The following is a 15007-nucleotide window of genomic DNA, read 5'->3' as shown; positions in this document are numbered from 1 at the left end:
GTAGATAATAGACATCCAATTGCAACCTCAGATTCTGAGTTTTGGTATTTTAGTGCCACCATAATGCTTAATGTTTAGAATTAGCTGAATTTTATGCACATAAAATTATGATAGATATGTATAATAATAATAATAATAATAATAATAATAATAATAATAATAATAATATAAAAATGGACGTAACAATAATATATAATTAAATTCATTTGTCGAGTTTTTATTCAGCAAAGAAGGGTCCATAATCGTATCGTTACCTTTGTACCTGAATTATGTCAGTTTTCAATTTTAGCACAATAGTTTTGTGAAGATCAAAGGAAACTAACTTATTGTATTACTGTAGAACACGTGTGAAAGTATTATATTTGAAGCCATGGTAATTTAATTATTGTGCTGAAATATTTTTTAATCGTGGCAAGTTGAAATAATAATAATAATAATAATAATAATAATAATAATAATAATAATAATAATTATAATATAAAAATGGACGTAACAATAATATATTATTAAATTCATTTGTCGAGTTTTTATTCAGCAAAGAAGAGTCCATAATCGTATCGTTACCTTTGTACCTGGATTACGTCAATTTTCAGTTTTAGCACAAAATGAAGATTTGTGGATATCAAATGAAACTGAGGAAATTAATTCATTGTATTACTGTAGAACACGTGTGACCTGTTCAGCCAATCAAAGTTTAGAAAGTAATAATATATAGTTAAGACATTGCTGAGGTGAATATTAAGTTTTATAAGCAAGTGAAACTTATAAAATACATTGCAATGAAAGGGCCAGTATATACATATTCATTAAACATTACAACAAAGGCTTTCAATTTTGTTTCATGATTTAGTGGACAACTTTGATAGTTATCGTGTTTAGTGGTAGTTAAATAAACTTTTACTTGTATTATTACATACAACGAGTCATCATATCGAACACACGTCAAAAGTTGTCACAACAATGTTATAAGATGAAGCATTACAATTCATTCACATACTATTTTGACAGCCAGTGAGAAACAATTGCATAAATTATGCTATCAATTTAGTTGTAAAGGTAATAACACTTATCGTCGATGACAATAATCTCTCTTAAGGACGATAATCAAGTACTTGATACAACCATTCAATTAGCGATTATGCCTCATACAAATTCGGTTTCATTTGGAAATTTGTCGAGAAATGATTTAAAAGTGCCTTGCAGTATACCACTATCAAACGTCTATCATATTTGAACCATGTAATGTGAAACATAAGACTGATAACACATCGATCTGTCTCTTTTCGTTTTATGCGACCCCTTAAATGTTTATTGGGATTGAATTCATTTAATGTCTCGTATAAACTTGTTAACACATATTTTGTACCCTTTCTCTGATATACTTCAAATGTCCATTAAATTGGATATATCTAATGTTATATATAAGCCCCACCCTTGCACTTTTGCCTTTTCATCTTCCCTCTGTAATTTAAGTAAAATGTATGTAAAGACTATAATTGTGCCATTAAAATAAACTCTGTGCCAGTTTTGCATATATGCAATTTATCTCGTCAATATCGTATGAGATCAATGTGCATGTGTTTAATCTGAAACAACTATATATCAAACCTGACTGATTTTCTTATCATTTACTCATAATATCGGATTTGTGCATTAATTTGTATTTCATGTTCAATGATTTATTAAGTTCTTATGCATAACTTTATGATGGATACTCCTTATTAGGTAAAGGAGGCTGAAGTCCCCTTTCTTAACTTCATTTAATATTTAGTTTTTATAACCCTAATACCTGTTAACAAGGGCACACATATTTGGTCATATAAATCTCTTTGCCGAATTTTATTTCCAAATCAACGTCTCGAAACCTAATAACCATTGATAAAGGATAAATGTTTTGGTTCATTAAGACCCTTTTATTAATTTTCTTTCCATATTTAACTTCTATGAACAAGACAACTGCCAATACAGGACATGTTCTTCTGGTCCTTTTAAGTTCATTTGAGGAATTTCATTTCCCTTTTCAACCTCCACAAAACCGATCCCAATATAAAGAGGACCCTTAGGTCCTGTATTTTAAATTCATTTCCTTCTTATGCATCCTTATGCATACTTCATACTAGCAAACAGCACAAATGGTTGATCCCCGAGTATCTTTTTATTTAACTTACCTATACAACCTCTGTCAACCTTGCACATGATCACACTATGTTGTCCCTTAAAGCCGTTTCTTGATTTCACTACCTTATGCAACATATATAAATTTGAAACCTGTCCTCAACGGATAAAATAATTTTGTCCACTCAGTAACAAGTCTTAATTTTATCTTCCTATCACCTTCCAGAAATCTGACAAGTGTTTACAATGGACAAATGTTGTTGGTCCTTTTTGTGTCCTCTGTGGACAGGTATCATTTTGGGACTGAACTAACCATGTTATTTTATTTTTGTCTGATAAAAACTAATAATTATTTATTTATATATTACCTGCGAAAAAGGTTTGTCCGATATAACTAAAGAAAACCGGCCCTGTGGTACACACGTCATGAAATGATAAGCAACTTGTGCGAAACAGATTGCAAATCAGACCTTGTTTTAACCGGTATTAGGTAGCTGCAGATACCATCCGTGATCTATTTATTCAGAAGCTCAGCATAATAACATTACACATGATATACAATCTAAGAGGATATCCAGATCGCTCAACCTATACGTTTTTGACACAGCCAAACTACGTGCATCACCAGCTTGTAAGTACATGCAAGTAGCAAGTATGACGATGTCATAATATTAATTAGCTCTCTACAAGCAAAGAGGACTCAACCAGCTGTACTTATTCCATCAGCTTTAGTATGGATTATTTTACCCGGTAGCTTTAAAACTCTTGCGAAAGTAATATATATATATATATATATATATATATATATATATATATATATATATATATATATATATATATATATTTATTTATTTATTATATGCTCATTTTTCCCCCGTTAACTTTACATTGTCGGAATCGTTCAGTATTCCCCGATACTGAATGCGCGCGACAATACACATATAGCATTCACGTGAATAAAGGAACTACTTTCTATTGTAAACAAGCAAAGACGCAGACACCAGCACTTTTGATTTGTAAACAAATCATGTACACTCGCGTAAGAGGCTCTTTACGTTGTGGTTATTTAAATTTGTTTCTGAATGAACTAAAACATGTTTCGTAGACTGTACACACACAAAAAACCCAGCTGTTTTGGCACATTCCGAGTTGATACAATGTTACGGATTTAGGCTAGCTACATTATATAAAAGACGGACGATCATGTCCTTACAAATAACATACAACTGACAAGGAATATAGTGTATTCTTCATGTGGTGATAAGAATGGCAAAATAAAATATACTTACAGTTTTACATCCTAAATTTCCTCAAAATGTTTTTTCTTAATTCTGCAAATCGGAATTACATGAGCCACATCATAGGTTTTCAATCTGGATTACACATTTCAAAAGTGTGCTGTAATTTCTATAAGTCCAATTGCATCCTCCTTACTGCACTCAAAACGAAATACACATTAAATTCCATAGCGTTCTTTTGAAAATTGCAATTGAAAGACTTCATATTTTCCCACGTTATGATTTCAAACATTCAATGACAGAAACAGAAACACATTTGCAGACGTAAATACGCTTCTCCCGCGCCACTTCAATCCGATGAATTTCATGTATAATTTGCACAGATGAATCCAGTCCAAAATCACAAACTTTCCCATACAAAATACCAAAAATACATTCACTCCAGATCAAATGGAAAAGTCGTTGCAATGCGCATTCATTCACAATATGAATGCAAATTTCAATTTTAACTAGACACGCCATTTTCTTTCGAAAGTTATGTCGACCGCGCGACTAAGTTCAAATATATCTGGGCGGAGCTATGTGCGCATTAATAATGATGTCATTTTGTAATGTCAAATCTGCGCTTGTGTATTTAGTTTGGAATACGGCATTCATTCATTTACGTTGTTTCTTGTAGTGTATTTTGTTTATATAATTTAACCTTAGGTTGAATAAAAAAATGAGCATATAATAAAAAGGTTACTGCATTTGTATGGGAAAATAGGAACTCGTTTTTTCGGAAGGATATACTGCACTCACAAGTTCGTGCAGTATTCATTCCGAAAACTCGTTCCTATTTTCCCATACAAATGCAGTAACCTATAAATATACGTCTTCACACCGTGAATATATTCAAATCCGGTTGAATAACATTCATGTCATGTTTATTGGTATACTAATATTTAATGAATTCGCTTGTACTGGTAACTTCCAGATCTAATCAGTCTAGGAATACCGAAAGATTTTGGCAATAACTGATACCCTATCTGTAATATCCGGTATATACATCTTTATTTCGAATATTGGTGCAAAGCATGGTGTTGGATAATAATGCACATTATATCACAGAAATATGTTGAACGTTGAATATATTTTTCTTACACGTCTATTGCAGATTTCAAGTCAGTGCCTGTAGTTTTATTGGTTATAAACGGAGGACCAGAAACACTGAGTACAGTTAAAAATGCTCTCTCGGAAACTACACCAGTTGTCATTGTCAAGGTATACAAAAAGCTATGGTGTCTGCAACATAAAGACTGGTTTATAAAGCTTTATTATTATACTGAATATATGGTATTTTCTTGATGTCCTACTGCAATTTAAAAAATGCAATACAAAAAACCCAAACGCGCAGCACAATCACGCTGATCAAGAACTATTTTTAATATAACAGTACTTCCACCCAACCCCACCCTAACAAACAAACCAAAAACAGAGAAAGCGGAGAGAAAGATTATTTGAACACTATGAAAACTGCCCAGTAACTGTGTGCTTTATGAACAGTAGCTATTTGCGATTCGCGTAGTTTAGAATACTAAAATCGCTCTTCAATTTACACAATTATCTGTCACAACGATGATTTAAAAGCACTAAATACTACATAGATATATTCCCCCATTCTACATATCATATAGTTGACAAAGGCATTGCTGCAAGAGAACATAATTTGGGCTCATTCACATTGGTAAACTTCTCATGGAACAGCACAGTTCGTTAGAAATTAGATATATCCGAAATTCATGCTGATAAAGCAATAACATGAAATAATTGAATCCACCAATTTAAAGATAAATTACTTGCTTGAAGTAATTGGTACCGTTTCATTAAAGTAGGAATTTTCTGCTCAGATGTATTCATGTCATAAACAAGCCTGATTATATTTGTAGAAGGACTGGTAAAGTTATTAGGAGTATGACATTGAGATTCCTTTCTTGAGGTATCATATCACAGCACACCAGTCTGATCTTAAACATTGTTGAATAATGTAATTTATATACACGCTGTAACCTGATCTATGACGCAACAATAAGGTCTGGAAAACGGATCATTGGTAATCATTAATTCTAAACAGGATCATGCCATGAACTTAAGTTTAGTAACATCTTATTTACCACATACATAATCGTGACAGAAATCAAATAGACATTCCATGGTAATAGTCAGGTATGCCAAAACTCCACCCTCAGTGTAAGAAAAAGGTCAAGCAAACAATATAAATTAGATAAACATAACATAGGCAATCAAGGTAAATTAATAATGAGATCCGTTACAAGTAGCCGATACATACAGCTGAGGCTTTTACATGTTGTATTCTTCTTGCTATGTCAGGTCATCCACCCTCATAAGATGATGCTAAACTTCAGGGTAAACTCTGTTTATAATGAAATAAGCTATAGGTAAATATAACTGAATAGTGGACAAGATGAAGTATATTGCGAAGACTTTTCCAGAGTATTATGTAAAGTTGTTCATAGGATATAAGATTATGGCACATAATAATATAATGTATTTGGTGCCTTCATATTTATTGTACTCGAAGTTACCTGTACGGTCAACATAAAACACTGGCTTATAAACTTTCACATGTAAATCATGTGATATTATAAATATATACGTATTGTGGATCATCCGTCAATAAGGATACATTAATACAGAATTGTATGTTCTTCATGAAATATGTAAACATCGAAAAGAGCAACAAAGTTTGAAAACATATTGATATAAACAGTTTTCTTGATTTTAATATGTTTAAGATTAAGATTATGTTTTCATGAGTTATATCATTGCAATTTGCATGTATGTTTGATGGAGACACTGTTATACTAGGTCAGAGATTAAAGGCCAATGATATAAAAGGAGTACAAACAATCTTAAACTGCATATCGACATCGTGACACAATATTTCAGGGTTCTGGAAGATCGGCAGACCTGCTGGCATATGCCTTAAAAAACGGAGAGCTGGCTGAATATAATATTATAGGTGACGAGGGAAATACCATCAGGAAGTAGGTTTATGAATAAAAATTGTTCTTAAAAATGAAGTAGTACGTTAGGAGATGTTAATTGGTATTACTTTGGTTTTAATATCACATCAATATCATACTCTATGCCGTGCCAATTCAAGTAAAGTGCCATTATTTAGACCAGCACCCTACTAATCATTGAACCACTACATATATATTCTGTAAAATCAGAATATTAACCACATTTGTAGATTGCATATTTAAGTGCAATCAATACTTCTTAGTTTCAATGCAAAACAAACGTGTGTGTGTGTTTGTGTGAGTGGGTAAAATAAAACAAAGGAACATGTTGGCATTCAGGTTAACCGTGCCATACCATTATACTTGGTGTATGGTTATTACCAAGTAATATTAGAAGTTATAGCAAAGTTTTCTAAAACTTAATTTTATAACATTTAATATAAGGTTCTAGGTCATACAAATCAAACAAAAAATTAAGTCAGTACATCAGGATTCAAATTTTCCATTTAATTGTTTCGAATAGAACATATTGATTTATCATAGATGCAATAATTTACCAGACAAAATTCCAAAGTATGAAGAATTAATACTTGGACTGGAAGTTATTCTTATTTTGTTAATTATTCGCTCATTTTCTCAATATCAGTCGAACAAGGAAGTGGAAAATGTCGGTATGTAATCAAAAACTCACGTTATAATGGTGGTATATTATATTCTGAATTTGTGTTTGTCACATTATTTAATTGGTGGTAACGGTAGGGGTTTTCCTTGATAAATATTTTCTCCAATTTATTATGTTTATTTATATAAACAGTTATTGACTATGTTTCATAAGTTCATATTTGTTCTCATGGAAAGAAGTGGAAAAACTGAAATATAGTTCAGTGAATTGTACATTTGAATTTGACTTGGAGAATGTAATAAATTTGTTGCAACAGAACGAAGAAACGTTTGAATAAGGACCTGAAAGACTACATTCGTAATCAGATGATGCACAGCAAATTCTGTAAAATGGAAGATATTCCTAAGAATATCAAGGAAATCGAGAACTGCCTTGACAAGTTCGATCTGATCCATATATTTGAATTGGGCAGCGGTGACCAAGATCTTCAGGAAACAATGCTTAAAGCGTTACTTAAAGGTATGTGGTCACTACATTTGAAATACAATATTTTTTCTTGAAGGGACAGATAACTAAATGTTATTAATATATTTCAAATGGAAAAATGTTGCCATTCCCGTTACTGTTGCTAACAGTTATTGTCACTGCTGCTACTGCAGCCATGTTACAATTGTACGTTTAATGCAAGATATTTCCCTTATATATGTACTTCATTTTGTACCTGTATAATACATTACAGTAAAACAAATGTATAATTGTACCTATTGCAATGATACCTTACGTATATTAAGCACCAACTTAAATGAATAAAAAGATACTAGTAATGTTCTCAGTGACTGGTGTATCAATATTAAATGGTGCTGCCTTTCGGATTGATGTTAACTGTTTATCTAGTAAGCCCTGTATCATTCATCATAGTGAACAAGGCAAGCATGACATAGTGTTCCAAAAAGTTCTTGCCTTCGCTTTAAATAATTTGCTTCAATATGTATAGGTTGCATGAATTATCTCCGCAGTTATTCAGAGATTCCAATATTACGTTTGCTCCAACACAGGATTATGCTCATATACCGTCTTTTCAAATTGAAACTGTGATCCAAATTGATAATAGTTACTTATGTGTAGTAATTATATTTGATGGTACTGTCCCGCGAAAGTGTGCAGTTAAACTGGGGATAATATTGACGTATTCACAACTTTGAGAATGTTAATGACTTACCGCTGATACAACATAATTTCTGCGAGCCCCACACTAAAATCGTCATTAATGTCACCAAACATCGAAGAGCAAAATGCTTATGGCCATTCTAACAAAAATATGTAAAGTTTATCTACAATAAACCAAACGCGTATCTGTCTGGGACAATTTGTCATGACTTCGAAAAGGCATCAGTATTTCTAAAATATTTACTGGATTTTACTGCTGAACTTCAGATATCGAGCTGACAAGATAAACTTGATAGTTACGGCTACATTTGTGTTAGTTACCTATTAGCAAATATAACATTTATGGCTGTATCACCAGGTATGATCAATGTGTAGAACGCAAACCCAAATATGATTACTGTATGGTTCGTCAATAATTATCATGTAGGTACAAATAATTTTCACACATATAATACCATTGAATTAGTGTTTCACACATATAGTGATACTGAGGATATTTTTGCAACTGCTGGGTATCACTCACACGTTTGTATCACGGTATACCTCGGTGGGTCTTAATATACCTAATGCTGTGGTAATACATAGACAAGTCAGTCAGTTTTCAAAACCATGCAAGCATAGATGTAAGATGATTTGCAAACATTCCTCGCAGGATTACGTTTGAAACCAATACATATATTACAATACTACAACAAAAAATATCGGTTGAATAATTTAACAGCATGCACACACTTATTACATTTGCTGAAACTGAAATCACAAATCAATGTGTTTGCATTTCATTCACTTCAATTCGAATGGAAGAACTCGTTCAACTTTCTACAAACTCTCCTCCCTGAGAATGTTTTACAAAATCTCATATCCATCAATATAGCTATCTATGTATGTTTTGTCTATCTATCTATCTATCTATCTATCTATGCTATCTTGCTTTTTTATAATTGTTTTTATCATTAAAATTATAAATGACGTCTGGTACCTCCGAGCATGATACTGGACAAGAATCATATTGTACCGGGTAAGTTGATATTACATTGTAGCTTAAGTGTCAGAAAGATCCCATACTTACTTATCTACCCATCCTACACTCTACCTACACTACATATACGTGCAGATACACGATACAATCCATGATCCGATACACAGTAAACGTGTGTATTATTTCGTGCAGAATTGAGGTCATAAATATTACTAGTGGTAAGACTCACTGCTGAACCCCCATTACCAAAGTCGACTGAATAAGTATAGTTAAGGATAAAGCACATAAATGCACTGATTAAAAATTTTGATGTTATTCAGCTAACGAGAACGATTTGGTGGAACAGCTGAGACTAGCTTTAACCTGGAACTGGATTGATTTCGCCAGGAGTGAGATTTTTACTGCTGACATGCGATGGGAGGTTATTTTCTCTCCCTCTCTCTCTCTCTCTCTCTCGACCGTTGACTGTGTGCATACTTGCATGCTTGAAACACCTACCATTCATCATGTTTTCCACAGCCTACGTTTTCTTTCTCCCCATCAAACACTATATTTCAAATTTTTGTTTTATTTTATATCATGAATTAGATCATGTTAATAAGATGATAATGTATTTATAATGGATTGTTGTTTTATGTGTGGCCTCCTGCATACTATCATTGCAAATATTATTATATGAGATTATATTTGATTTTTCTTAATTCTTATTCGTGCTTTTAACGTTATATTTGGATAAATAAACACGTTTCACATATAGATACATGTATGTATTTATTTATGATGATCAGATGTTTAGTTAGTAATATTTGAAAACATAGAATGAAAAGAGAATCAGACCTCCAAATGAATAATATGAATAATGATTTGTCTCCCGATTAACCGTAATTCCAATAGTTATGATTCACAAAAATTCTTTAATGATTTATTTAAACACTTTGATACTTTCATTTCCTTGAAATAATAAGATGTATGCCACCAACTGTCAAGGTTAAAAATAATAGCTAAGCAGAAAAAACCCTGGTTTCACAAAATATAATTATTATAGAACATCTTTGCGAAAATTTTAAATAACCATGATTTCGTTGAATCTTCATTTTGTCCTCAAAACTTCTGAACACTATATTTATTACTCCAGTCAAATTATAGTGCATTTCGATATCATAATTAATATCACTTTAAAAAATATAAACTTACGAATGTCACTACTTAATTTAAAAATGATTTCATGTACACATAATTGCGATTTATAAAAAGCAAATAATTCGTCTTAACTGATATAATTTTACTGCTAAAATCTAAGTAAATACGTTTGAGCATCACCTTTCGTCCCTCGTTTATGAGGACCACATAAGCGCTCCCTAATTTATAGCTGACGGACTTTTACAAACACCTAATAAGATTCCTTGAGATGATTTCATTTAATGGATATACATATGTTCTCAAAATAATTATGGGATTTATAGAGGCATCGCATATATGTGCACATATCGAAAAATAATAGATGGGTATACCATTGACGGGGCAAGCAAAAGTTGTACAATTCTTTACGTATCGTGTAACTTAAGCTTGGTGCAAAGCAGATAAGACAATGACGGCTTGATGAATAGAAACAAATATTCATGAGTAAACTGAGCAGTTGACTATGGTTGGATGTCTTCATGGATAGTAACATTAGCCTGACATCAAGTATCAGAAGTAGAATGGTGAATTATGAAGCAACTTAGACCAACAGGTTGTTCTCCGCCATGTTTTCTTCTGCCATTAGTAGTGGTGAGGATCGATTGTGCGATCCACGATTGGTTATGGAGCCTGTACGCACCAGTAATGTCAAAAATAGAAGTCGGAGAACAACTTGATCATTTTTGGTTAGATAGACAGAGTCAGGTGTCAAAACGGGTTGTAGTTGTAATCTGATATAATTTCATAGGCCATCAACGTTCTGTTATTATGCACACATATTCAAACATTACTGATACTTTACATGAAATTGACTTTCGGCATATCGATATTTTGATAGTCAATGAATTCCCACGGACAAGATACTATGTCATTTAGAAGGCAGCCACTCCTTTTCCGCCTGGAATGGAACTATTCCAATATAAAAAACAATTCCAGGCGTAAAGCTAGTGAGCATTTTCTGGCCTAACTAATTTACATAGTTTGCTTAGATGTGCACTTCCCATTTCCACTTTGGTTACATTTCAGATCAGTTAGTCTTTTTTAATTCTTACGTCTGAAATGTATATAAGAATAAAGTGTGATGTATGTCTCTGTTACAGGTGATATCGTTTGATCAAAATGTGGGACTAAGCAGCAGATAACCCAAACTTTACATCTGGTTTGCAAAATGTTAGGCTCAGAACCATCATGATATACCAGTTAGTTTATCATGTTTATACTGTTAGACAAGCTTAGTGTGTGTGTGTGTGTGTGTGTGTGTGTGTGTGTGTGTGTGTGTGTGTGTCTGTATTTAAAATATGTATTATCTTTAGCCTGGCAGTCTAGGTGACATCATGTTGTCAGCACTACAGTGGAACAAAGTGGACTTTGTGGAGCTACTTTTAGATCACGGCGTCGAACTCGAGACGTTTTTGACAAAGGAAAGACTGTTGGAATTATACAACGTAAGTTTATGAGATATCCAGTTCGATTATTTTCTTTCCAATTTCAGATAGGTCAGACATAATACTGAACTTTGACCATGCAAATGACACAATTATTCATTGATAAACGACAGCAAATGTGGTTGGAAAATATAGCGAAATGATTTGCCTTGAATCCAGAAACCAGTTTGACGTCAATGGATTCACGTGACGCAAGTGGTAAAGCAGCACCAATGCATCTACGCAATTTAGTGAGACAATAAGCGAATTGATTATGAAATAAATGAAACTAGAATGATTTAATTGGAGGCGCATATGTTTATTTATATAGTTATTTTGGCTTACAAGACAATAGAAAGCGTTATGTACAAATTTATGTCTGCAAATGTTGACAAACTGCATTTTCTGTCAAACTGGAAGTAACGTTTTATGTTATGCGCAAAGTATCACCGTCACAATGCAGACAATCGCTACATATTGTTCATAACCCCAATATGTCCAGTCAGGTCTGCTTGCTTAATATCTCCTTAGCCCTTTAAGATGATTCTTAGACTAGGTATGTTTTTGTCACAAGGTGACGCGTTGTGGTTTGCAATGAAAGCCTGTATGTTTGGAAGAGTTCTTTCTAGTACAGAGTGTATCTATCGGTTCTCTGTTCGTCACATGTTTCTCATTTGTCACATATATAGGACTGCTTGAGGTATATTAATGATTCCTGATATTTATGACTTTTTCACGCAAGGATTCTCTTTGCGAGATTCTTACCGTTAGAATTTCGCTTTCACTAATTGTGTCCTTCCGTACGTCTATTTATCCGTCACACACTTTACCAGTTATTATCTCCTGAACTGCTTGAGATCTTTACGTTCAACATGTCATTGACGTATCATGGTAAAAGTTTGTTTCATATTTTAGGATTCAACTTTGGCAGTTAAGTAGTCTTAAAGTTTTATGTCATTGTTTTTAAAAACCTGTATTTACATTGCATGTGAGTAAAAATATTTCATGTATCTTTGTGAAGCTTACGCGATGTGCACTGTTAAAGACGTGGCTCAAATTAAGATTTCAGAACTATGTCTAGTTAAAATCTGGCCGTAACTCTGTCACCATTTGGATAGTGGATCTCTACCGATCTATTTAATATCTCATGATAGTATGTCTTTGTATAATGAAACAAGGTTATGACTCAGAAACGATTTGGCTGTGTGCGACTATTGGTCATCAATAAGCACTCTTTTGCAAACAGATTTAGAACCACTGTTTAGGTATTTACATTATAAATCAGAAAACATTCTAATAGCAGGTGACTCGCGACATAGTGTAATAACGCCTAAAGTTACAGTTGAGAACTAATACAAAAACAAATATTCTTACCTTGGATGCAACACTGATGTAATAAATGCATGCCATTTTCCACCGTATTTGCATTCTAATTATGATGACACTTAAATATCTTATTGATCCATCAAACAATTAATATTAGCGTAATGCATACTATTTTCTTGTATTCATTATTATCGTGAAAGTCTCAAATCAACTAGTATTAGCAAAACCCGATAATTTGCTTATTTTGAAAATAATAATTGCTATGTATTATTAATATATATATATATATATATATATATATATATATATATATATATATATATATATATATATATATATATATATAGTGTGTGTGTGCTTTACATGTTTTTAATTGCAATGATTCTAAGCATTAAGCAATATTATTTCAAGGCCTGTGCTTCTCCTTACAAATACTATTGATTCTCAGGACAGGTGATGTTTTGTATATACAAAGGCTTGGTAAGTAATTATTAATTGACATCTGTCTTTGGGAATCGATGATCAGAGTTTGGAGTTGTGTTCGGATATAATTCTACACGAATGATTTATTTAAAGTATGCATAGGAATTACAGTGGACTAAAATGCTACTTTGGGATTTTTGGGGACTCCTTCAAAGACAGTCTGGATTATATGATTGTGATACATTGAGACATTACAAAAATTGGAATTTATTCGGAACGTTCTATACTGTGTCTTACATATGTTTACTCCGTATTAAAGAAAAATAAATTATTTATTGAATATACTTAAATTGGTGGCTTCGGTTTCACCTTCCAGTTGCATAGTTTAAGAACTAGAGTATTAGCAGAAATTGGAGGCTCATCCAGTATTTGATTTTCCAAAAATATTTCCTAAATGTACAAAATGTCTTTAACATTTAAATTGACGTTGTTTCTTAATTTGTGTTGTCCGTCAGATATATTTTGATTTCACACATTGCGGAATCGTCAGTGAAACCAGCAAACATTAACAATGTCATTCAATGTAGCGAACTGTGTTTGAAATCTTACCAATAAAGGTTTGGAGTCTATGCAAAAGACGAGATCCTTGAGCCTGGAATGGTGTGTAACCCGCACGCATGTTTCGTAGTTTATTTGATATTCACAACGCTTTAGGTAACATAGAAAAGAACAACTGTGATCCTATCATTAGAATATGTTATGTCTTAAAAAGGTGTCAGCAGCCTGAAAGTTGATCACTGTTCCATAGGCAAATTATGTTCGTTTCGTGCAGTTATCTGATAACAATAATAAGAACGAATATACAACAACTTCGTTTGTCAGTGTTAGAAGGTTTTATTCAGTTTGGACATTGTTTGGAGTTTCTTCGAACAGGTTTCTACGTTTATGTATGGCGTTGAATATTTTCATCTCACAAAATCTTAGCAACTGTTATGAATTTAATCGTTACGTTTACACGTTTTATATCTTTGTTCCTCATCATTTGTAGTAATATATCCAGGTGATGCTTTGAGTCTTTACTTACGATCTACTATCTGGGTAAAATAAAAAGTCCTGGACATGTAAACATTTACAATAGGCTTCTATTTAAGACTATGTCAGTGTAAATCCTTATTCTGTGGCAAATACACGTTGTCCATCGAAGCGTTGAACATTACTACAGGCTACCATATGACCGACATATTTACTTTGGATGATTATAGTCTTTTTAATGTTTATTAATTATCTCAGATTTCAACTCATTGGTAATATTGTAAACATCCAGGAACCTTGACAATCCATTCTGTATCTGCAGTATTAAACCTTATCCATGGAAGCATCTCAAAAATGTTACACTACCATAAGATTATTATGATATAACATGTGTTCTATTTTAACGCAAACCAGTCATAAACCGGTCGTAGATGCTTATTTCTGAAAATAATGCTGGATATGATAATTATTTTCTA

The 15007-nt window shown here is 32.6% G+C and overlaps 2 protein-coding genes across 5 annotated transcripts in view; both read left to right on the top strand.

Moving 5' to 3' along the window:
- LOC149771139 (transient receptor potential cation channel subfamily M member-like 2) overlaps nt 1–11440 on the top strand; it is an 85884-nt gene extending 74444 nt beyond the window's left edge. Inside the window, exons 3-6 of the mRNA XM_089948814.1 lie at nt 4510–4616; nt 6303–6400; nt 7318–7520; nt 11427–11440. Of these exons, the coding sequence (XP_089804940.1) occupies nt 4510–4616; nt 6303–6400; nt 7318–7520; nt 11427–11440 (422 nt within the window). The remainder of the gene's footprint in view (nt 1–4509; nt 4617–6302; nt 6401–7317; nt 7521–11426) is intronic.
- LOC149771138 (transient receptor potential cation channel subfamily M member-like 2) overlaps nt 11387–15007 on the top strand; it is a 69493-nt gene continuing 65872 nt past the window's right edge. For 3 of the 4 annotated variants that reach the window (XR_016418406.1, XR_016418405.1, XM_089948807.1), the window contains exon 1: nt 11387–11771. Coding sequence is in view for 2 of the 4 variants with exons in the window: in XM_089948807.1 (XP_089804933.1) it covers nt 11661–11771 (111 nt within the window). In the remaining 2 variants the exon portion in view is untranslated. The remainder of the gene's footprint in view (nt 11772–15007) is intronic. The other variant, XM_089948806.1, reaches the window with a different exon arrangement.

The sequence above is a fragment of the Sinohyriopsis cumingii genome, unplaced genomic scaffold, assembly GCF_028554795.1.
Source record: "Sinohyriopsis cumingii isolate HCF-2022 unplaced genomic scaffold, ASM2855479v2 utg002106l, whole genome shotgun sequence".
NCBI lineage: Eukaryota > Metazoa > Mollusca > Bivalvia > Unionida > Unionidae > Sinohyriopsis > Sinohyriopsis cumingii.
This window is presented reverse-complemented; position numbering and strand designations above follow the sequence as displayed.